This window comes from Salmo trutta, chromosome 26, assembly GCF_901001165.1.
Source record: "Salmo trutta chromosome 26, fSalTru1.1, whole genome shotgun sequence".
NCBI lineage: Eukaryota > Metazoa > Chordata > Actinopteri > Salmoniformes > Salmonidae > Salmo > Salmo trutta.
This window is the reverse complement of record NC_042982.1, coordinates 21266931-21291275: the sequence shown is the minus strand read 5'-3', so window position 1 is coordinate 21291275 and position 24345 is coordinate 21266931. Positions and strand designations below refer to the sequence as shown.

The 24345-nt window shown below is 42.9% G+C and overlaps 2 protein-coding genes across 4 annotated transcripts; both read right to left on the bottom strand.

The window, feature by feature from the left end:
- Nucleotides 1-391: 391 nt before the first annotated feature.
- On the bottom strand, nt 392-11179 carry p4ha3 (prolyl 4-hydroxylase, alpha polypeptide III). 2 transcript variants are annotated; one of them, XM_029715231.1, is made up of 13 exons: nt 10708-11179; nt 10057-10211; nt 9679-9908; nt 7913-8062; nt 7714-7765; nt 7096-7259; nt 6592-6768; nt 4759-4823; nt 4145-4304; nt 3850-3912; nt 3449-3517; nt 2525-2621; nt 392-1890 (listed from the first exon to the last, which is right to left on the bottom strand). In XM_029715231.1, the coding sequence occupies exons 1-13, from the start codon at nt 10896-10898 to the stop codon at nt 1820-1822; spliced, it is 1644 nt and encodes a 547-aa protein (XP_029571091.1). In that variant the 5' UTR covers nt 10899-11179; the 3' UTR covers nt 392-1819. The 2 variants fall into 2 exon arrangements, with proteins under 2 accessions (XP_029571091.1, XP_029571092.1); XM_029715232.1 differs by lacking the exon at nt 10708-11179 and having other exon boundaries at nt 10057-10225.
- Nucleotides 10957-23320, bottom strand: or95a1 (odorant receptor, family 95, subfamily A, member 1). Of its 2 annotated transcripts, none has more exons than XM_029715234.1 (2): nt 23227-23320; nt 10957-12776 (listed from the first exon to the last, which is right to left on the bottom strand). In XM_029715234.1, the coding sequence occupies exon 2, from the start codon at nt 12731-12733 to the stop codon at nt 11768-11770; it is 966 nt and encodes a 321-aa protein (XP_029571094.1). In that variant the 5' UTR covers nt 12734-12776; nt 23227-23320; the 3' UTR covers nt 10957-11767. The 2 variants fall into 2 exon arrangements, with proteins under 2 accessions (XP_029571094.1, XP_029571093.1); XM_029715233.1 differs by lacking the exon at nt 23227-23320 and adding an exon at nt 13979-14657 and having other exon boundaries at nt 11237-12776.
- Nucleotides 23321-24345: the final 1025 nt, after the last annotated feature.

The window sequence follows — 24345 nt, the reverse complement described above, 5'->3', positions numbered from 1 at the left end:
CAGATGTCTCAGAGGAACACCATTGTCATGCACTCGTTGAACTTCCTTGTTGTCATAGATGCAGCAATAGATAAACCTCTTAGCCAGGGTTTGGGAGGGCTCAACAATTGGACAGTACAGTACACTTAAATACAATAGCACAATACGCGTCCTATGCTCACATATTAGACAGCTACATAGAATCAGACTGTACACTGATTTCCATATGACATGCTTGGGCACATTGAGGAAATTGAATTTCTTCTCTCGTACACTGCGCAGTGTACGAGAGAAGAAATTCAATTTCCTCAATGTGCAACGTCAACTATATATAGTCTGCTGAATCTAAGCATAGTAAATATGCTTTTGTGAATGTTCTGTTTTAAGTGCTTAGTAATGAGGCAGACATAGCTTTAACAAAAATATGTGTTTATTTTAAAACCATATAAAGATTGAGAATTCCAGAGAATACTCTTTCTTGGTTGGAGAAACTCCAAAGGCACAACCTCCATCCTCCATGCATTTTATCAAGTATGGGCCTCCTGTCAATCCACTCCAGGGGGAACAATCAAGGTCTACTGTTAAGGAATGCAGTTGGGAGCATGTAGCATTCCTGTAGTATATGGCCCCTGTGTTTGTATCGGTGTGTGTGTGTGTGTGTGTGTGTGTGTCTAAAGGGGAGGAGTGGTAGGGGGTTGTGCACTGGAGGGAATACTTCCTTACATCCCAGCAGGCAGAGATATAGTCCCTGTTGAACCCCTCTCCCTTCCTCAACAGTCCCTGTCACTCAAAAGGCAGCAGCACTGACAGAAAAGCCCCTTGGAGCCTACAGCTCCTATAGTAAGTACATTACACTCCTCACCCTCATAGACTAGGTGTGAAAGCTAGCATGCACTCTCTGACCTACATACAGACAAATCTTTTGTCTGGTTGGTATGCAGCTAGACACCCAGGATTTGAGGTCAAAGACTCGGTACTAAAGCAGATGCATTCCCACTTTCCAATCATCTGGTTTATAGACCATGACTAATGAATGATGCCACTGAATGGGAGTTAGAAGACTAAACAGGTTTGACTCATATCCATCCCATTAGCTACAAGGAGATGAGCAATAGAGAACACACCAAATGTCATCAAGCCCCTCAGTGGGAGAGACGACGACCTCATCTCCTTTGATTTCCTGAACTGACTGAGCATGAATGGGAAACAGTCACAATAACCCTTTTCCTCTGAATCACAGCACCACTCTTAACTACATTCTTAAGGTGTGAGATGGTTATAGAAATATAATTCTAAAACGAAATATTCTGATAAAGATCAGTGCTGTGCTAATGAGATCAGTCCGTGTGAAGAGTATCCTGCCAGATTCAGTGCATCAGTTTTCAAAAGGATGCATTATACGTTTTTCCCCCCCAAACAAACTGACACCGGAGGCAAACAGCCTAGCAGAGTTAACTGAAACCAGCCCAGTGTGTGAGGGTAGAGGCCTCTCTCTCTCTGCTCCAGCAGGGACTGACTGGGGAGTTGGCGCAAGAGGCCGCTCTGCCTTTGGGGCTGATTGCCAAATGCCCCCCTTCACCCCCTTCCCAAAACCAACTCAGCCCCCCTGCCATTCCAGCCCCATCCAGCAGTGTCTGTGCTCCTCATTCCCATGGGCCTGAAGCTCCAATCACAGATGCAGGCTGCTCCTTAGTTGCCTTCCCCTCCCCCAGCCGCTAGCGCTTTCTCATGCCCTCTCTCGTTCCCTCCCTCTCTCGCTCTGCCTGCGTGGTGCGCGCGGCTCCATTGTGGAGACTGGCTCTTGTACTCCAAGCGGTCCCAGCAGCTGCTTTCTCTCTTCTCACTCCTCAGGATTGGGGCTACAGCGTCTCTGGAACTCCTGGCCGTACTCATGGATCCATTTGTTAGCCACTGGAACAGGGCATGGACAACAGAGAGTGTGTGTTAGTGGTGTATGTCACACAGTAGTCAAACAAACATAAAATATAATATACAGGTCTGTAAAAAGGAGTCGTTAAATACTCACTGACCCCCTAAAAGTGTTGACAAACATTTGTATATTCAAATGGATCCCTTGTATAGAGCCATCAATAATGGCAAATGGGGCCCTATTTCCTTGTTATAATCTTAGTTCAAATACATAAACATACAGTAAAAAGGTATATACTGTACTTGCTCCTGTAAATGTCTCTCAGATGCAGCCTCTCACAGTAATGACTAATACCCCTCTCTGTGCTATTCCTTTAGCCTTGTCACTGACTGTGGGATCCAGGACGGAGTGAAATTATGTAAAATGGAGGCCCACATGTTTAGCATCCCAGAGCAGTGCTCAGTACCTGACTTCCTCTCTATATCATCCCTAACTATCTGTCTAATGCAGTGCAGATGTGGCCCCGGGCTCCTGCTGTGACTTCAGTATGACAGACAGGCTACTGGAATAGACGTAGGGTTCTTAGCTTTCCACATCTGACACTGCTCAGTGTGCCTGTATGCTTTTCTATAGGAACTATGTGGTGTTCCCGGTTGTCTCATTAAAGCCTCTTACCCCATTTGTCCCCAACAAGGACAGGGCAGCCAGCATGCAGAGTGTCCCCATCTCCTTGACCGTTCCGATGGAGGTTCCACCAGAAGAGGGCAGCATTCTGGAACACGAGAGACAATGGAAATGTGTCACTAAAAAACATAAGAAAGAAACATTTGAAATCGTGCCTGGATTTTGTGTGGGCCACTATCGTGCCTGGAATTTGTTTGGACTTCTCCTCTACTTGACAATCCTAAGACATTGTTCCTCCATAAAAAATGTATTTTGTTTACTTGTAAGTTAAAATCCCACGTGCATAGCTGTGCTCCAAGTACAACATCTTTGACATGGATATGGGGCAGGAAGTGAAACCATAATAAAATCCAGGTTGAGAGGTTAAAACCTGGTGAGGTCCTGTGTCTTTTCAACAGCAGCTAATTTATTAAACCAAACACTACACTGTGGTTGCGTCCCAAATGGCATCAAATTCCCTATATAATGTACTACTTTTGACCAGGGCCCTGACCAGGGCTCTGATCAAAAGTAGTACACTATAAAGGGAATTGAGTGCCATTTGGGACACAACCTTTGGCTCCTCTTTTCTCAACATGCCTACTGTCATAAGAACAGTACTTCTCAACAGTACTACTCAAAACATCTTAAGAAATGATGTGAACTTTCTGAGGAAGGAATCTCTTATTATTCTTGATGCCATTTTAACAGAGTGAAGGCTTATGCGCGTACGTGTTCTGGCTTGAAGCAATTTCGATGGGTAAACAGAAGAAGATTAAGTATATGTCCCAAATAGCACCCTATTCCCTATATAGTGCACTACTTTTGACAAACAGCCTGGTAAAAAAAAAAAGGTAGTGCACTATGTAGGGAATAGGGTGCCATTTGGGACATAGACTAAGTTTAGCCAGCAGCTGACGTGTGCAGTGCATTTACCTCCAGAACAGGAACGCTGAAGTTAGCATGGATGAAGGCTGTGGACCCACCTGCATCCACAGAGCTGAGCTGTGGAGGATGACAACATTCTCACTGAGTTGTGTCTAGTCTAGCCACTGTGTGCACATGTCATAAAAAAGCCATCTGTGCCGGAATACGGAGTGTGGAGTTTGTCCAAAACTTACAAGCAGACATTTTTTTCCATAGCGCCTTAACTGGAAGTTTGACATTGGACTAAAATATATCTCATTGCAATTTTCAATAAGATAATACTGAATTCTTGTGCTGATAAATGCAATCTAGCGTACACTATCTCCAAAGATGTTTTTACTGGATTTCCACAAATGAGACGATCATGCACATATAATAAGATAACAAGATAAAACAAATGATTAACTTACGTATATCATGAAGGTTGCCACTCGATTCCCAGTGTTGAGCTTAAAAAGGGGGCTTGATGCTGACTGGTTATATGTAGGAAATAGTAATCATGAATATATCATGTCCTTCCTTACTTTACCGCCAAAGACTATGGTAACCCCTGTACTAGCGAATAGGGTGACGTTTGGGACACTGCCCATCACTCAACACTAACACAGAAAATGAGGGTACACTATTGCATCAAGTGTTGATTATTGTAGTAAATGTTGGGTTTATTCAAGATCTACTGTTCTAAATGTAGAGAAACCCACTCACCGTTGCATGGTCAAAATGGGGTTCATAGTGTCCTCCAATCCCATAGTTCACCACTTGGAGGTACTCCGCATACGGAGGCTGCACATTGAGACCTGTGAGCAAGGTGATTCTCTGGTCCAGCCTCCCAATGATAGGGTGGGCTGTCTCCTTTAACCATGCACTGAAAAACAAACCACAAACGCTCATAATACAGATAATGTTACTGTCTTGGTTTGAGCTCGACCTGATGCTCTTCTGACAGGTGGTGTCATTCCTTCGTGATGTGCAGTCCTAAACCAATTAGTGCAGATACTCGTCTTGCTACCTGACGTAAGACAATGATGTACACTTCCTCTTCCACTGATACTGTAGGTTCCAGAGGTGTTCAGCCACTTTCCATTCAAAAGTTAAAGTTTATCCCACAGTTAACTATCATACATTACATATAGCTAATAGGCCTGCAAATCATGTGTGCACCATAAAATTAGCCCAAGCATTTTATAGTGTTATACAGTATATTCACTGGTTGTTGTGAGGGTGCATTGATCTGCTTGGTGCTTTATTACGGCTGTAAGTGTTATGAGGAGGAACAGTAAACTATACATTTAATAGTGGCATGTTTCTGATAGTAGTACCTCTTGCTGATGCGATACTCTGCAGTAACCTGTTCCTCTCCAGATGCCACCACAGATCTCCTTAACTTATGGCACAAAAATAAAGAAAACTGTCAATACTCAATTTTATACAGCAATACCTTTTTAAGATCCAACTGCAGGGCTCTGTCTGACAAGAGAAACATTAATGATGTGAGGATAGAGAACAGAACATCCAAAAGAGCTCAGTAAATAAACATTCTTTTTTGAATATGTCAAAACTCAACAACTGCCAACCGCAGTAATTTTCCAATGAAGCCATGCCTGACGGAAATACTTGACTGGCATTTCTATCTACACTCTCTCTAAATACTTTGGACTAGACAGCTAATACTAAACCATTGGAGCCAAGCATGAACACACAAATGCCATGCTCAGGCAATGATGTATGTGTCTATGTACTCAGGGCAAGGAGTGCTGCACGTGCTCCAGGCTCCAAATGACTAATACTCCAGATGTGACTCCCAAATGGCAGCCTATTCCCTATATAGTTCGCTACTTTTGTAGTGCACTATATAGGGAATAAGATGCTATTTGAGATGCAGGCCAGGCCTGGTTTTAATCAACCCACCAGAGTGCCATCAAATGTTGACATAATAATGGAATAAGTAGAGGGATTTCCATTTGAAGAAGGGGTGGAAAACCTGTTGAACAATGCCAAAACCTCACACAATCTAGGAGATCATTTGGGTTACAGCATCTCGCCAGAAAAACTGAGTCATCATAAACACTATTAGGATGATAGATCTTTCTATGCTGCTAGCACAGGACAGACACAGTATTATTTTCCATTAGCTATTGAGATGAGAAGTCCGTTTTTACCCATAGCCTTCAGCAATTTGGACCGTCTGAGGCACTGGCACTCCGCCAAAGATCGGAAGTAATGTATCCTTTATTACTTTAACCTTTGCTTAATGGTTGGAACAATATCAACTCTTCCTCCAATGGGTTTTTGAGAGATCTCCTAAACCTCTCACTATTGTTCAACTTTTCTTAGATTGGGATCAGTACAAAGTAAAGTCAATTCAGTCAGACGTTCTTCTTGCAAACCAGCTTGATGGACATATTTGCGCTCTTTTTGACATGTATTATCAGATTATAAATATTTGTTAATATTCTCAAAATTGCAACCAGGTCACAGAACTGAGACTGAGCCTTTCTAAAACCCTTGGTAGATTAAGTATTTGAGATCACAAACATGCAAGAATAGAAAGATTACTATATGATAAAAATCCTATCATAGCCTGCCAATGTAATCTAAGGTGTAACTATTACTCGGGTGAAAAACTAGCACCTCAGTTCAGTGGCAGTCTAAGCGGCCAGACCACAAGGAAAAAAAGATGGCCGATGGGAAATTTCCAGAAATAACCGTTATCCCAGCAGAGCCAAAACGAACACTGTTCGATGTGTAGAGTCACTCTCCTGCACAATCTTTACTGGAGTCATAAAATAGGCCATTGACATGTAATACATTTAATAATCCTTCAGATGTGCAAAAACGAATCATGACACAGGGGGTCTCTTTTATCAGTTATGTTATTTAAAAGACAGTCCTCATTTTCAATGGACTTCCAATGTGGTAATCTCAATCAATGTTATGACAATGGAATCTGGGGCCATATGTATCAAGCGTCTCTCAGAGTTGGATGGCTGATTTAGGTCAGTTTTGCCTTTTAGATCACAATGAATAAGACTGGATGGGGAGGACTGGATCCTAGATCAGCACTTCTTATCCGAGGCGTTTGATACATACTGTGCCTGATAGGCCTTTTCTGAGTAAAAGGGTTGATACCATGGCAGTAGATAGACACTCACCCCTGTCTGGGCGAGGTCCCTGATGCTCTCTGCCTCTGAGTCAGTGATGAAGCTGTGGTAGAGGACCACGTAAGGCTGCAGGCTCAGCACCTCACGTCTGATTGGCTGCAGTAGCAACCCAGGACTGTCATTGTTGAAATAGTCACAGAACAGCCGGGGGTTTTCATAATGCGTTGGCTGTGAGGAGAGAATGGCATCTGAAGTCCATTACTGGAGCCCAAACATGGAAAGAAAGCAGTATTTTCTTTTCATCCTCAAAACTTGTATTTTAAAAATCTTTTCGCTTTCTGTGAGCTCCAGACTGTAGCCAAGTCTCTGCACATTATTTGAAAACCACAACTGTTTTCCTCATATGGTGGTTCATATGGTGTCATACATTAAGAAGGACAGTATGATTTCTGTTGCTGTTTGGACCATTTCTAAAAGTTAGCAAATGTATCACTCAATTGCTACCGCATATAGCCGGGTGGGTGGACAAGATTATAATATCATAGATGAGTATACCTGAGTGCCCTGTGTCCGACATAGTCTCTCATAGGTGTTCCTTGTCCGTAGATAGGTGGTGTTGGGCCTCTTCAATCCAGTGTCAGTGCTTAGTAAAGGTGGACTGTCAACTAGCAGTCGCTCATACTTCTGTACATTCTTTAAAACTCTCCCGTTCATGGGATCTTCAGGAAGGGAATCATGTAAATACCATCAATGTGATACCATGAGTTTGGACAAACAAATCACAGCGTCCAGTTGGTCAAATATAAACAAGCAAGCATGTTTTCCTGGTCACTTTACTTTTTATTAAAAGAGGCCTGAATTGTTAGGTCCAGGTCCACGTCTGCATTATGCACAGTAAGTACCGTATGGGGAAAATAGGCTGATATACAAAGCAGGCTGCCTCTATATACCGTGGGACAGTAGTGGGATGTTTTTTTATGGAGTGGGGCAGTCCCAATCATTTCATATTTTTATGTTTATTGGACAGGATAAAGAGAAAGGAAGGAGTAGTGGGTCGGAGTAAAACCCATGCTCGCAACGGTGCATAGTATGTGTGATCCAGAGACAGCTGTTTAGATCGCTGGACCACCCCAGGCCACAGTATAGTGGAATGTTTTAAGTGAACAGGCTTACCATGGTTCAACAACTCCTGAGAGAGACTCAGTGCATAGGAAATGTTTCCTGTCTGAAACAAAAAAAAAAAGTTACATTTGGTCAACAAAATGCTAAAAGAATCACATCTTCTCTCAATTTTAAAAAATGTTCAACCAATAGGTCTATCTATTTTGAAAAGAGTCAGAATAACTTGTATTTCTATGTGCAAAATAGACACCTTGAAGTGAGAAAAGGCCAAGTGATCCAGAGCATCTTCCAGAGTTCCCTCATTCTCTGGGCTCCATTCCCCTCCTGCCCCTCGGAACAGACGCACTGACTCCTCCAGCCACTGCACTGAGTGGTAGTAGTCCTCCAGCTCATACGCAACCTGCAATACAACAACAGGATGTTAGCATTAGAAAACAACAGAAAGATTTTATAATGAGAAATTGAGACATTGTTTTCCTGAACAGTCATATACACATACTTGGAAATGTTTATCTGTAATCAAAACTTATGTTGGAAGGAAAGAGTAAACACCTTTTAAAGCATTGTAAATATCATTCTCTCGCATCTAGAGCTGAAGAGAAGAGAGCCACGTAAAGTACATGTAGAACTATGATTGTTGATGGTGGCTGCGGCTTTGTACGCGCCCCGGAAATGTGAGAAATAAAGCTAACCCTTAGCTTACCCTGCTGGTTTTAACGACTGGGTTTTAGCCACCATAAAAGCGCAGTTGTAGAACTGTTACTGTATGCTGACTCACAACACCCCAAACGGAGCATCTGTTTACACATGATCACAGTCAGATAATCTTGGTGTTAACAAAAGTGAAGCAAACGCCCCTACTCCACATTCTTAGACTTGTACATAAACAGTAGGATCCATTGTGAAGTGACTCATCATGAGGAAGACTTTGCCGTGTCCCAAATGTTACCCTATTCTCTTTATATTGCACTACTTTTGACCAGGACATAGGAATCTGGTCAAATGTAGTGCAGTAAATAGGGAATAATCTGCCATATGGGATGCACATCATGCACCCTTTTCAAATTTGTCTGAGAGAACACACCGGTCTTGTCTCTCTATATGAATCCCCCTGACACACAGGAAGAGGACTTTACTCCATCCCTAACCAAAGAATATGACAGGCTCAGAACAAAACGGTGTTTTATGGTCTTCTGCTAATGCTAATCAGGGAAGCCAGATCTCACAGCACCATCTGCCCAGCAGGCTAGCACTCCTCCTGTTACATGCCCTCCTCCTCTCCATGTCTCCAACAGCACATCTCCAGTTGACCCTTTATAGAGTGCAATGTGAGCAGGGATTACCTTTTGGTCACACCCCATAGTGAGCAGATGCCAAAAGGAAATGAAGCAAAATGAAGCCATAAAGGCTACGTCCCTTTTCTCCACCCTTTTCCAGAAGTGTGTACTTGCACAATCCCCATCATTAAAAACATGGTATAGGATGAACTTTAATGTCCTCAAGGTGAAAATGGTCTTGAACACACAGTACTGCTGTATACAAAAAAACACTGTACATGACACAATCAACATAATACATACATTGTATGTATTATGTATTACGTTGTGACATTGCATACTAAATGTTGTGACAGCGTAGAAGAATAAACCCATACTATTACAGACAGAAGCAACAATGCTAGGACCAATATGTACAGACAATAGTCTAAAGATATCTCCCCCCCTCCCATCCTTATCATACACACTTCTCATATAGCCACATACTGTACATAATACATATTGCACATTCCCTTATTCAGTCAGTGGAGTACTATTACAGTTCAGGTATGATGGACATGGGAATGAATGAGCGCTTATACCAGTTCATTTTACACATGGGATTTGTGTAATCTTTGGCTGGAGGGAGATTCCATCATTGTTAGATCCACGCGAGACAGTGTGCAAGTGCACACTTCAGGAGAAGGATGGAGAATCAGGCACAGCCAATGATTAAATGGGTGAGTTATTGGTGGCTTACCTTCCCAACCAGGAAGCAATCATCCCCAGAAAGAGGAACAGATACTGTGGGACTGTAGATGTCAATGGGGTTGCCGTCAGTGATCCTCTGGAAGTGACCTCTCACAAGTCCCCCCACTTGAAGGGCATACACATCCTGCAGCCTCATCAGCCCCTTGGCAGCTCCCTGAAGGTCCTCCAGTTTGGGCAAGCTGCCCTCCTTCTCCACCTCCTTGTAACCAGACCTGAAGGCTGAAACACAACAGGGGGGAATGAGTGGGAGTGATGTAATGATAGGACACAAGAAGCGGAGGGTGAAGCTTTGACAAACTTAGGTCCCAGGTGATGTCAGTTGTAAGGACTAGATGTGTTTTTAAAGAGAGTCATAAAGGGAAACAACCTTGGGTGTTCTCTTGTGCTTCATCACTGTAGATCAGATTCAGCCACTCGGACTGCAAGCGCTTGATAAGAGTGAACGCCACCAAGGGGTTTGCCATAGCAGCTGATGGTCCACTGTACACCTCACTGTGCAAGTCTGACACCTTTGCATAAAACCTGCAGAAATAATCTATAAGTATTACACGTTTAGAGAGAATATATCCCCTTAAGGTGACATCATGATAGGGGAGACAACCATGCAATGATATATGCATGAGGCTTTCCATGGAAATTCTTCTCCTAAACTAGTATAGAACTCATCTTGAGTTTATGATAGGCTTTAGAACGAACTTAACATTAGTAAATTAGTCATTATAAATGTTAAGTTTATTCTAAAGTTACCTACACGGATGGAGGCGATTCATCGATGGCATATGTTCCGCAAGGAATACAACGCCTTAAGTAAGACGATAACAGTAGCCTATCATGAAATTGTATGGAACAAAATATAATAAAGGACACATAGCCCAAACTTAAATAATTGTTTCTATCTCTATTTGTTCTCTGTCTCCCTCTAAAACCACCCACTCAAAAGCCTTAATAATTAAGCCTAAAATATAAGTGGTAGTCTATCAAGCGTGCATCATGACAACATTCCCTGTCTGTTACTCACCTTTTGATGTCTTCAAGTCTCTCCGATTCGTGTTCGATGTAAGTTTCTAAATGATCAATAAGTTGTCTTTCAACATTGATGGCTTGTTTTACGTTCAATAATGACGTATACATCTCACCAAAAGATAACGGCATCAAAATTACACTGATTATAACACAGGCTGAGTAAATGGATTTGAAATAATATAGCATTTTGCGCGCGTATGATCCCCTCAACTATGTTTAAAATGTTGCCTCTGCTTGTGCTCGATTTTTTGTCAACTCTAATCTACAATGGTTCTTGCTGTAAATGTATGCAGTGTAGCGCAGTTTCTTGTTTGAAAGCACTCAAGGCTGCCATACGGGAAAGCTGCGCTCGGTCCTGCAGTTCTGTGTGAATCTCTGCTATGTTCTTTCTCAACAGCGCGCCGGTCACACCTGAGACATCAGCTTTCACCACTTCACATGATCTGTCATCCGGAGGAATAGTTCAACAATACCAATCTCATATATGAAGTTGTATGATTAATGAACAATCAGATTACATTAGGTAGTTTAGGAAAACTGTATTTACTCAAAATGTATTGCAACAGTTTGCTTTTTGGAATTGTGATGCGTGAATGTGCCCAGTCCCTGCCTTCCACTTATATAATACTCTCGTTAAATTGTTTTATAATAACTCTGAATATCAAATAATCTAACCCTTATTGCTTTAGCTATCAGTGTTTTAATTTCGCCAAAGAAACTGAACGTCTTCCGGTGGGCGCACATTCATCCAGTGCGGTGACCCAAGTTGGACCACTTGATAAATGTGGAATTATAGTGACATCTAGCGTAGGAGTTTACGATTTCTCAAAGTATTTTGAAGCAATCTTCTCTATTCCAAACAAGCCTCTGTGTTTGAAGAAGAATGTACAGTTTTGTTAGATAGTAACCAACGAATCTACGTTTTTAAAAGACACCAGCTTTATAATGACATAATGGTTGTCATCCAGCCAAGGTTTTACTCTTTTAATGAACTAACATATACAGGCTGCTAGACTGTACATTGATTTGACAAGTGGCTCCGCTTCAGGACCAGTTCATTTGACCCTGGGCTTGGTGGCCAGGGCTCTGGGGCTGATCCTGTGTCTGTGTGAGCAGCACAGGACAGCTCCCCTCATGTAGCCCCTTAGGGACTCATCTCTCAGGCCATAGATGAGCGGGCTGAGGAAGCGTGGCAGTAGGATGAAGCAGAAGTAGTTGAAGAAGGAGATGTGCTCTTGCAGCCAGCCGGCCTGCATACTGATGTGGCTCTCTGTGACCGGGTGTGTGAAGGCGCTCATGCACAGCAGCAGCTGAAAACCGTGGAGCAGCACTGTGTGCATGGCCTTGCCCACCGACGCCCGGTCCTGACGCATCTTCCTGGTCTCCAGCAGGATCCTCATGTAGGTGAACATGATGATGGCCGCCACCACAGTGAAGAACAGACCGTTGAGCGACACCTTGAACAGTGTCTGGACGGGGGATGAGTTGAGGACCATGGTTTTGCAGAGCACCGGGGTGGAGAAGACGTTCACGCCAGGCTTAGTCTCTCCCAGAGAGAAGTCCACAATGGGCAGGATGCAGCTGACCAGCCACAGGCTCAGGATGATGACCCAGATGCGGTCAGCGCGCCAGGCAGCCGGGCGCTGCAGAGGGTAGAAGATGGCCACGTAGCGCTCCAGGGACATAGCTGCCAGGATCAGAGGGGTGTTCTGGAAGGTAGAGGTGGAGAAGAAGAGTAGAGGTGCACAGTAGACGATGGCAAACTTCACATTTCCCATGACGAAGAGGAAGAGGAGGACAGAGGAGAGGAGCTGGAGAGTGTCGTTGATCAGCATGTAGGCAAACAGGATGTAGCGGGAGTTGTCCAGGAAATGTCTGTGGGAGGCGAAGGTGTGCAGCATGACCACGATGCAGTAGAGGAAGATGCAGAAGAAGGGGATCACCACACACACCTTGATTATCACAGATAGGCTCTTCTGTGAGTTGGTGGCATTGCCTGGAAAGTTGGTCAGATTCTGCATTTTTCAATGTGGCCTGCTTGAGGAATGGTCGATGTCGGCAAATCTGAAATGTTGTGGAAAACAAAGACTTGATATGCACACAGAAAACTGTATGACAATATACATGATCCCAAAGATGAATAAATGTGCAACTAACCTTGTCATCTGATGGAGAAAGTAAAGGTTTTGGAGGGATGGGTTGTGGATCTTTATACATTTTTCTCCATAACATCACCATGATACAAAACATCTCTGGGAAGAGGCATTTCCTTATTCTAAATGTTTTGACAGTGTCTTGATTTCTCAAGGGATAAATTAATTTCATTCCATTCTCAAAGTGCATTATGTTCATAATTATTGCTCAAGTTTCTCAACAGGGAAAAGGTCTAATAGGTGCTTAACTTTTACTTAGGGAACTCTTCAAAATACCTAATTAGAACAACTAATTAGAAGTAATGATAGTATGGTCTGACTATTTGAGCCATTATGTGGACCATGCAAGAATCAAACCTACAACACTTGCAAGCACCTTGTCCAACCATTAGAGCCATCTTTACTTCTTTAGAGCCATTATTAACTGATAAAAAACAGCTTTCACAATAGTGCAAAATCATATAGGCCATTTTGTCACTTTAAAATGGTGATCACATTTGATGAACTATGGGCTCTATTTAATCAACACCAATTACATTTTCCTGGATAAGTCGAGCACATTATCCCTGTGCAGGGACAAAAGCATGTCTGAATTTACATGCAGGCCAGTTTCTTTTTCTTTGAATTTGGAAAATGGTTACATTTTGAAAGGGCCCTATGTTTTGAAATTAAGGCTCAACAGGAGGCCTGCTATTTATGAAATGTAACTTAGACCAATCAATGTTTCTTCAAATGTGTTTATTTACCTCAGCACTGTCATGCCAGTATTTGGAATACAGTATAACATATTGGAGCGATCCTTGCTTTATGAGCACGTTACAATTCACACCAAGTGGGTTAACCCTATTGGTGCAATGCATAGGGTGTTTGCCTTTCACACCAGCCAGCCAGGTTCTCCTCCCTGTCCCACCATTCGCTACATTGGTGTCAGTAGTGGGATGGTGGCCGTGAGGCCAAAGGAAAGCAAAGATGTGTAAGGGGGCTGAGTAGTCAAAGCATGGGGACGTGCCTTCCTGTTCTGTGGGGGCCGTGTAGCGATCCTTTCTATGTGAGCCACATTACAATTCCCACCAAGTGGATTTACCCTATTGGTGCGATGCGTAGGGTGTTTACCTTTCACGCCAGTGACCCGGTTTTGCTACTCTGCTCCGCCGTTCGCTACAATATCTATAAAACCTTGTTCTATTTTTAAATGGTGTTATATCAACCTTTGGTGAAATGCATGCAGACCAGGGCAAAGAGTAAAAGGCATGTCTGTCTACCAGCGTTTGTTATTCTTTTCAGAGAGAATGATGAAACCGTAAACGTTGGCATAAGTTGTTTGTGAGGGGACTTGCATGGACTGCATTTGATGAACAGGGAGGTGTGTTTACTGTGTTGCCAGCTGGATATCTCCAGAGTACAGTTAGAGAGAGAGTGTGTCCCCTGTTCCCTGATTAGTAATTAACAGACTGGTTGATTATTAACGGAGTCGAGCCTAATTGTGCAACCTTATGTTTTCTTTTATTTGGCAAACAAGATGACTCTGTTGAGACCAGCACACCAGGGCTTGGTCTGCTCTTGACGTAAGTCATGCGTCAGTAGTGAAGACAGCTGGGGCCAGGTCCAAACAGTGTGTTCTCCCTGGGACTCTGGGCCCCAGACAAACCTGATGTTTGTTGGACTCCTGTACTGTAAACGCCAGCTCAGCATTCCCCCAAAATGAAAACTACATGTATTGTTCCAGTCAAACTATCATTAAAAAAATGGCCACTAACATCAACTTCTGAAACAACAGAGATAGGGTTTAAAACATTATAGATTTAATAGATTTAGTTTCTGTCCATCCTGTCTCCCTATAGCGCTGTCTTGGGCGACTCACAGTACGGACATTGCAATTTATTGCTCTGGCCACATCTGCAGTCCTCATGCTTCCTTGCAGCATGCCTAAGGAACGTTCACGCAGATGAGCAGGGACCCTGAGCATCTTTCTTTTGGTGTTTATCAGAGTCAGTAGAAAGGCCTCTTTAGTGTCCTAAGTTTTCATAACTGTGACCTTAATTGCCTACCGTCTGTAAGCTGTTAGTGTCTTAAAACCTGTTAGTGTATAGGGGGCAGTATTTTCACGGCTGGATAAAAAAATGTACCCGATTTAATCTGGTTACTAATCCTACCCAGTAACTACAATATGCATATACTTATTATATATGGATAGAAAACACCCTAAAGTTTCTAAAACTGTTTGAATGGTGTCTGTGAGTATAACAGAACTCATTTGGCAGGCAAAACCCTGAGACAGATTCTGACAGGAAGTGGATACCTGATGTGTTGAATTGACTTTAAGCCTATACCATTGAAAAACAAAGGGGCTGAGGAATGTTTTGGCACTTCCTATTGCTTCCACAAGATGTCCCCAGCCTTTACAAAGTGTTTTGAGACTTCTACTCTGAGATCTGACTGAAGAAGAGCCTTGGAACGGTGATGGCCCATTAGACACCTTGCGCGCGAGTTGATGGTGGGTACTCTCATTCCGAAACGTTTTAAAAGAGAACCCAATGGTCCGCCTTGAATTTTATTCATGTTCTGGTTAAAAAAGGCCCTAATGATTTATGCGATACAACGTTTGACATGTTTGAACGAACGTAAATATATTTTTTCCGTTCGTGAAGTGAAGTCCGGCTGGCTTAGATCATGTGCTAACAACACGGAGGTTTTTGGACATAAATGATGAGCTTTTTTGAACAAAACTACATTCGTTATGGACCTGGGATTCTTTGGAAGTGACATCTGATGAAGAGAATCAAAGGTAATGGATTATTTACATAGTATTTTCGATTTTAGATCTCTCCAACATGGCGGTTAGTCTGTATCGCAATGCGTATTTTTCTGGGCGCAGTGCTCAGATTATTGCAAAGTGTGATTTCCCAGTAAGGTTAATTTTAAATCTGGCAAGTCCATTGCGTTCAAGAGATGTAAATCTATAATTCTTTGAATGACAATATAATATTTTACCAATGTTTTCTAATATTAATTAATTATTTTGTTGTCATGACTTGACTGCCGGTATTGGAGGGAAACGATTTCCTGAACATCAACGCCATAGTAAAACGCTGTTTTTAGATATAAATATGAACTTGATAGAACTAAAAATGCATGCATTGTCTAACATAATGTCCTAGGAGTGTCATCTGATGGAGATTGTAAAAGGTTAGTGCATAATTTTAGCTGATTTTATGGTTTTGGTGACGCCTGTCTTTGAATCGACAATGCATTACACACAGCTATTGTCAATGTACTCTCCTAACATAACCTAACTTTATGCTTTCCCCGTAAAACCTTTTTGAAATCGGACAACGTGGTTAGATTAAGGAGATGTTTATCTTTCAAAGGGTGTAAGTTAGTTGTATGTTTGAGAAATTTGAATTTTGACATTTATTTGGTTTCAAATTTGCCACTCTTGAAATGCACCTGCTGTTGATAGGGTGCGCCACGGGTGGCACGCTAACGTCCCACATAGCCCCGGCTGTTCCACAGGTGCATGTTCATTAATTGTTTATGGTTCATTGAACAAGCATGGGAAACCGTGTTTAAACACTTTACAATGAAGATCTGTGAAGTTATTTGGATTTTTACCAATTATCTTTGAAAGACAGGGTCCTGAAAAGGGCAGTTTCTTTTTTTGCTGAGTTTAGTAATTTGTCAGTACCAACATTGACCATCATAAGACACACCTTTTTACTACTACATAAAGAATGTCAGCAGAATCTGAAATAAATGTGAGAAAGTGGTCTTACTGTAATCCTTTAATAACAATAACAGTAACTATTGAAAAATAACTAGAACCTATTATGGTATCAATCTGTTTGTCTCTAAAAGGTTCATTGATGTCAAACACAACCCTTGCCCAGTCTCCTCCTCCTGTCCCTAGCTAGGACATTTATTGTATTCTAAAGGCATCTCACCTTCACTTGTCTAATGATCATTTCACACACAGTATTGCTTGAATGACACATGATTGCTGTGTGAATTGTGGTGGGAAATTTCTGCATTACCAAATGAGGAGAGTTACAAACACACCAGTCCGAGTTAACTACATCTTTAATAATTAAGATACTTTTGCAAAAGCACTTGACCTTCAATGATGCCATTGAAAAAGGTGACTACACCTTCAATACAAAGAGCTTTTATACTCAAGGTCCACCCCTCTCAACGTACATGACAAACCACAGATACATAGAATGGGTCACAAGGTTAAGTTTTGTATGAAAAGGTATCTATATAACACAGCAACTGCTATATCAACAGAGTCATTATATAGACCAGTGTCTGGTCTCCCTAGAACCGTCCTATTAGCTCATGTCCTCTGGAATGCTTTTTAGGTGTTATCAAAATACACCATAAATCTCATAGAGGCCCATCCTCAGTAAGACACCTCTTGTTCCCACTCCTGGACAAGCACACTGAGGGAAGTGACCTGCGCACAGACATTGTGGAGACAAAAAATTGGTTCCCCATTAATTATGCCATCCCTTCACATGGTTTAAGAATAGGTAAAGACACATTCACATGAAGACAAAGTTTCATTCTGTCCTCCTCTCTTGCTGATATTCTGCATAGCAACAGAGACATGTAAAAAACAAGTCTGACCTCTCCCCTCTCTGGGCCCCAAGTGACTGAGCCCCAGCTAAGCGAAACATGCAACTGAAAGACACCTGAGTCCAAAGGACACTTTCTAATGACAAGTATCTCACATAAGCATATTATACTAATAAAACATCTTAATTATCTATGTTACCCAACTAATTCATCCACCACAGAATCAACAGGATTTAGAATCGGTTTGTCTTGACCTCATCTTCACTAGATGCTGTTCTTCTACTAATCTCACTGCAACTCCCCTCCAAGTCTTCGATCACTACCTTGTATCCTTTTCCCTCTCGCTCTCCTCCAACACTACTCACTCTGCCCCTACTCAGATGGTATTGCGCCATCGCAACCTTCACTCTCTCTCTCCTGCTATTCTCTCCTCTTCCATCCTATCATCTCTTCCCTCTGCTCAATCCTTCTCCAACCAATCTCCTGATTCTGCCTCCTCAACCCTCCTCTTGCATCTTGTGACGACCGGCCGCCCAACAACCTGCCCTCTTGACCCTATCCCTCCTCTCTCCTCCAGACCATTTCCAGAGACCTTCTCCCTTACCTCACCTCGCTCATCAACTCATCCTTGACCGCTGGCTACGTCCCTTCCGTCTTCAAGAGAGCGAGAGTTGCACCCCTTCTCAAAAAACCGACACTCGATCCCTCCGATGTCAACAACTACAGACCAGTTTCCCTTCTTTCTTTTCTCTCCAAAACTCTTGAACGTGCCGTCCTTGGCCAGCTCTCCTGCTATCTCTCTCAGAATGACCTTCTCGATCCAAATCAGTCAGGTTTCAAGGCTGGTCATTCAACTGAGACTGCTCTTCTTGTGTCACGGAGGCTCTCCGCACTGCTAAAGCTAACTCTCTCTCCTCTCATTCTTCTAGACCTATCTGCTGCCTTTGATACTGTGAACCATCAGATCCTCCTCTCCACCCTCTCCGAGTTGGGTATCTCCGGCGCGGCTCACTCTTGGATTGCGTCCTACCTGATAGGTCGCTCCTACCAGGTGGCGTGACGAGAATCCGTCTCCGCACCACGTGCTCTCACCACTGGTGTCCCCCAGGGCTCAGTTCTAGGCCCTCTCCTATTCTCGCTATACACCAAGTCACTTGGCTCTGTCATATCCTCACATGGTCTCTCCTATCATTGCTATGCAGACGACACACAATTAATCTTATCCTTTCCCCCTTCTGATAACCAGGTGGCGAATCGCATCTCTGCATGTCTGGCAGACATATCAGTGTGGATGACGGATCACCACCTCAAGCTGAACCTCGGCAAAACAGAGCTGCTCTTCCTCCCGGGTAAGGACTGCCCTTTCCATGATCTCGCCATCACGGTGGACAACTCCATTGTGTCCTCCTCCCAGAGTGCTAAGAGCCTCGGCGTGACCCTGGACAACACCCTGTCGTTCTCCGCTAACATCAAGGCGGTGACCCGATCCTGTAGGTTCATGCTATACAACATTCGCAGAGTACGACCCTGCCTTACACAGGAAGCGGCGCAGGTCCTAATCCAGGCACTTGTCATCTCCCCTCTGGATTACTGCAACTCCCTGTTGGCGGGGCTCCCTGCCTGTGCCATTAAACCCCTACAACTCATCCAGAACGGCGCAGCCCGTCTGGTGTTCAACCTTCCCAAGTTCTCTCACGTCACCCCGCTCCTCCGCACACTCCACTGGCTTCCAGTTGAAGCTCGCATCTGCTACAAGACCATGGTGCTTGCCTACGGAGCTGTGAGGGGAACGGCACCTCCGTACCTTCAGGCTCTGATCAGGCCCTACACCCAAACAAGGGCACTGTGTTCATCCACCTCTGGCCTGCTGGCCCCCCTACCTCTGCGGGAGCACAGTTCCCGCTCAGCTCAGTCAAAACTGTTCGCTGCTCTGGCACCCCAATGGTGGAACAAGCTCCCTCACGACGCCAGGACAGCGGAGTCAATCACCACCTTCCGTAGACACCTGAAACCCCACCTCTTTAAGGAATACCTGGGATAGGATATAGTAATCCTTCTAACCCCCCCCCCCCCCCCAAAAAAAAAGATGTAGATGTACTATTGTAAAGTGGTTGTTCCACTGGATATCATAAGGTGAATGCACCAATTTGTAAGTCGCTCTGGATAAGATTTGGCATGGGCCCTCAGATCCTCAAAAAGTTCTACAGCTGCACCATCGAGAGTGTCCTGACCGGTTGCATCACTGCCTGAAATCGCAACTGCTCGACATCCGACCATAAGGCGCTACAGAGGGTTGTGCGTACGGCCCAGTACATCACTGGGGCCAAGCTTCCTGCCATCCAGAACCTCTATACTAGACTGTGTCAGAGGAAGGCCCAAAAAATTGTCAAAGACTCCAGCCACCCAAGTCATAGACTGTTATCTCTGCTACAGCACGGCAAGTGGTGCCGGAGCGCCAAGTCTAGGTCCAAAAGGCTCCTTAACAGCTTCTACCCCCAAGCCATAAGAGTGTTGAAGAATGAATCAATTGGCTACCCAGACTATTTGAATTAACCCCCCCTGCTTTTTTTTTACACTGCTGCTACTCCCTGTTTATTAACTATGCATAGTCACTTTACCCCTACCACATGTACATATTAACTCGTTTACCTCGACTAACCTGTAACCCCGCACATTGACTCTGTACCGGTACCCCCTGTATATGGCCTCGTTATTGTTATTTTATTGTGTTACTTTTTTTACCTAAATGTTTTTGGTGAATATTGTCTTAACGCTTTTCTTCTTAAAACTGCATTGTTTGTTAAGGGCTGGTAAGTAAGCATTTCACTGTCAGGTCTACAACTGTTGTATTCGGTACATGTGACAAATAAAATAGTGTTTGATTTGACATTTATTTTACTTAAGTCCGTGTTAAGTCAACTTGTCTCAAGTCTGAATAGGAATTCTACCTTTTCCTGTGTGGAATGCCACCTTTATTTTTTCAATGCTTTGTTCAGACAGATAGAGAAACTGAAGGATACAGTGAAGGAGTGAACATGGGACAGGAATTGAACCCCTGACTTGTAGGGCAGTAAAATGGCAATTTTCTTTGGCATGTGACCCACTCAACCACATCTCCATGTGCCATGTGAGGAGTTTGTAAATCCCATTGAGTTCAAGCCTGGGCCCCCATGTCAGAAGACAAATGTTTAGATTAAAGGCTAAATGTGAACTTCAAACATTGTGCTGCCGCACTGTTCAGAAGGTGGTGGAGAGAGGGCATTCATGTTAGGAGTACCCTCTAGATTACTCTATGGTCAAATGTAAACACCTGGTTCAAGAGCAAAATGTATTATCTTACAAAATTCTGTACCACTCCATTTAGTATGATATGTTAATTTACATGTCGTACTAGATGTAATAGCGGTCATGCAATTTAATACGAATTGCAGGACGTATAGTATCCTATGTCTTGATCGCATTTGACCCGTTTAGCACGATATATTACGTTCGACTGCTTTAGTATGATATGCTACGTTAGGTTAAGGGTTAAGGTTAGGAGTTAGTTGAAAGGGTTAGCTAACATCCTAAGTAGTAAGTAATTGCAAATTAGCTAAAGTTGTCCATGATGAGATTTGAACACGTGACTTTTGGGTTGTTAGACGTTCGTGTTATAGACCCTACTGTTTGAATAAATGTGGTTATTAGGCCTAGTGACGGTTGATAGATAGCAGTTAATATTTAGCATGATAGAAATAGGAAAGAGAGAATGTTGGGCTAACCTATACTTATTCCAGAGTGCCTATCCCTGCAATTTAAAAGGCTGTTCAATAAAAATGTTGCTTAATGGCACAGCATTCCATAAACTTTACTGTATGAAAGGTGATAGGTTGATATGTTTTAGTTTGCTGCCATATGACTGGTTTCACATTTGTCTCCAGCAATTATAAGGTAAAATAGATCTAAAACAAGTGTAATTTACACTTATAATTCCCTTTTCCAATCGGATTACTCATCTCAAACTATTATCAATTGTCACGCCCTGACCTGAGAGAGACGGTATGTTTCTCTATGTGGTTAGGTCAGGGTGTGGGGTGGGCATTCTATGGAGTCTATTTCTTTGTGTTGAGCAGAGTATGGTTCCTAATCAGAGGCAGCTGTCTATCGTTGTCCCTGATTAGGAATCATACTTAAGCAGCCTTTCCCCGCCTGTAGTTGTGGGATCTTGATTTGTATTGCTGTTAGTAGCCTGCAAAACTTTTAGTTCGGTGTGTTTATTGTTTTGTTTTTTGCTGGTTCACCATTAAATAAAATATGATGAACCCAACACACGCTGCGCCTTGGTCTACCTTTAACGACGGACGTGACATCAATAGCTCTTATCAAGCTGTAAATTACAGTGCATGGAGAATGGTGTTATTTCTATCTGAAAAAAATTAAGTAGATGCTTTTCCAACTTTATTCATGGTTTCCTTGCGCGCAAAGGTGGTGGAATTATTAGGGAATTAAGTCAAGGTCAGAATATTGTTTTTCAGACACACTTGGCCACACCTTCATTTATTCAATCTCCATCCCAAACTAATAGCGGGTAAATAGCTTGCTATTCTCATGCTTAAGTTCAAGGTCAGAATACACACATCGAGAAATGTGCATAAAAACTGAATTACATTCCATTTAAGCGTGTTTACCTCGGGTCAGAATTGGGCCCAAAGTGATTTAATTCCTCTGTGACCAAGAGAAAGTGGTCTTGTTTAAATTCTATGAACTTGTTTAGTACTTCTTTCTTGTTGAGAGTTCTAAATCCGGCTGAGAATATCTCAGCGAGATGAAACTACAACAGTTGGATTCGCTAAACGGTCGCCTTTCATATGCCATCTCCCAGGATGGTGTCCATCCAGGGAAATAGCGTCCTGTGCCTCTTCAGTCGAGACTATGCAGGACACTGGAAGGAACTTGGAAGTCAAAACATCAGATTCCTCCCTTAGTTATTTCGCCTTCGTCTTTTGACCTTGTATGTTTGTGTTGTCTAATGTGACTTGACACGAAAATGCATTTCATTTGGATGAAAGTGTGTTTTGGAGATTTTAAGTGTTTGTGTGTGCATGCGCTGATAAGGGATACTGTGTAACAGGAGAGCAAATCGATTCTTTGTCTGGATAGGCCAGAAAATGTGACGTCATTCCCTATACAAATGTGAGATCTGAACCATGACATTTCAAGTCAGCTCCACTGAGAGAGTGGTAGTGGAGAGCTGACAAAGGGATCTTTCTGACACTATAATTCACTGAACCCTATGACTTTCACAGAACACTTTGTACACCAGAATGTCCGTGGGAAACAGTTCAGAACCGCTCAAAGTCGACCATGAAGGAGACTTAACATCTAAGAATTAAAAGACACGCTTTAAAATGGCATAATGGCTATCCAGCCAGGGTTTTACTCTTTTGATATATTTTAATTGATTAACATACAAAACGTTGAACTTGTGCATTAGGTAGCTTATCTAGGCTACTAGTCTGTACAGACTCAAATAAAGTAATTGATTTGACCAGTGGCTCTGCTTGAGGAACAATTAATTTTACCCTGGGCTTGGTGGCTGGGGCTCTGGGATTTGACCAATGGCTCTGCTTGAGGACCAGAAAATGTGGCCCTGGGCTTGGTGGTTGGGGCCCTGGGGCTGATCCTGACCCTGTGTCTGTGTGAGCAGTGCAGGACAGCTCCCCTCATTTAGCCCCTCTGACACCAAGTGGGGATGTCAGTTATAAGGATCAGATGTGTTTTTAAAGAGAGTCGTAAAAGGACATTACCTTGGGTGTTCTCTTGTGCTTCATCCCTGTAGACTAGAAGCCTCAATTCGTCGGGGCATGGACAAGGTGTCAAACGTTCCACAGGGATGCTGGCCCATGTTGACTCTAATGCTTCCCACAGTTGTGTCAAGTTGGCTCGATGTCCTTTGGGTGGTGAACCATTCTTGATACACACAGGAAACTGCTGAGCATGAAAAACCCAGCAGTGTTGCAGTTCTTGACACAAACCGGTGTGCCTGGCACTTAAATCTTTTGTCTTGCCTATTCACCCTCTGAATGGCACACAGACAATTCATGTCTCAATTGTGTCACAGGCCGGCTCATAGCATGTGGCAAAAATGAGGGGACATGAACAACAGGTATAGGCCAATCAAAAGGTTCTTTATTGTAAACCAAAAACTATTAACTGTAAACAAAGAAAAAGGAATGAGGTGTGGAAATGTCATAATGTAGGGTGTATGTAAAGTGCATGGATGCATGAATCTGTGTGTGTGAACATGACTGAGTGGAAACTAAGTAAACCTACAAAGGAACAAACAAAACAGGATCATACCTGGAGGAGCAGAGAGAGAGAGAAGAGAGGTTAGTGAAGCAGTTTAAATTCCCTGAGCCTAGGTGGCTCCAATCACTAACGACCCTCCTCTGCCTGCAGGAGGGGCCGTGACAATTGTCTCAAGGCTTAAAAATCCTTCTTTAACCTGTCTCCTCCTCTTCATCTACACTGATTGAAGTGGATTTAACAAGTGACATCAATAAGGGATCATAGCTTTCACCTGGATTCACATGGTCAGTCTAGCAATCAAATGGCTGTCTAGCAATGATCAACAACCAACTTGAGAGAGCTTGAAGAATTCTGAAAAGAATAATGAGCAAATATTGTACAATCCAGGTGTGCAAAGCTCTTAGACTTACTCAGGAAGACTCACAGCTGTAATCACTACCAAAGGTGATTCTAACATGTATTGAGTCAGGGGTGTGAATACTTATGTAAATGAGATATTGCTGTATTTCATTTTCAATAAATGTGCAAATATTTCTAACAACATGTTTTCACTTTGTCATTATGGGGTACTTTGTATAGATGGGTGAGAAAAACAATCAATTGAATCAATGTTTAAT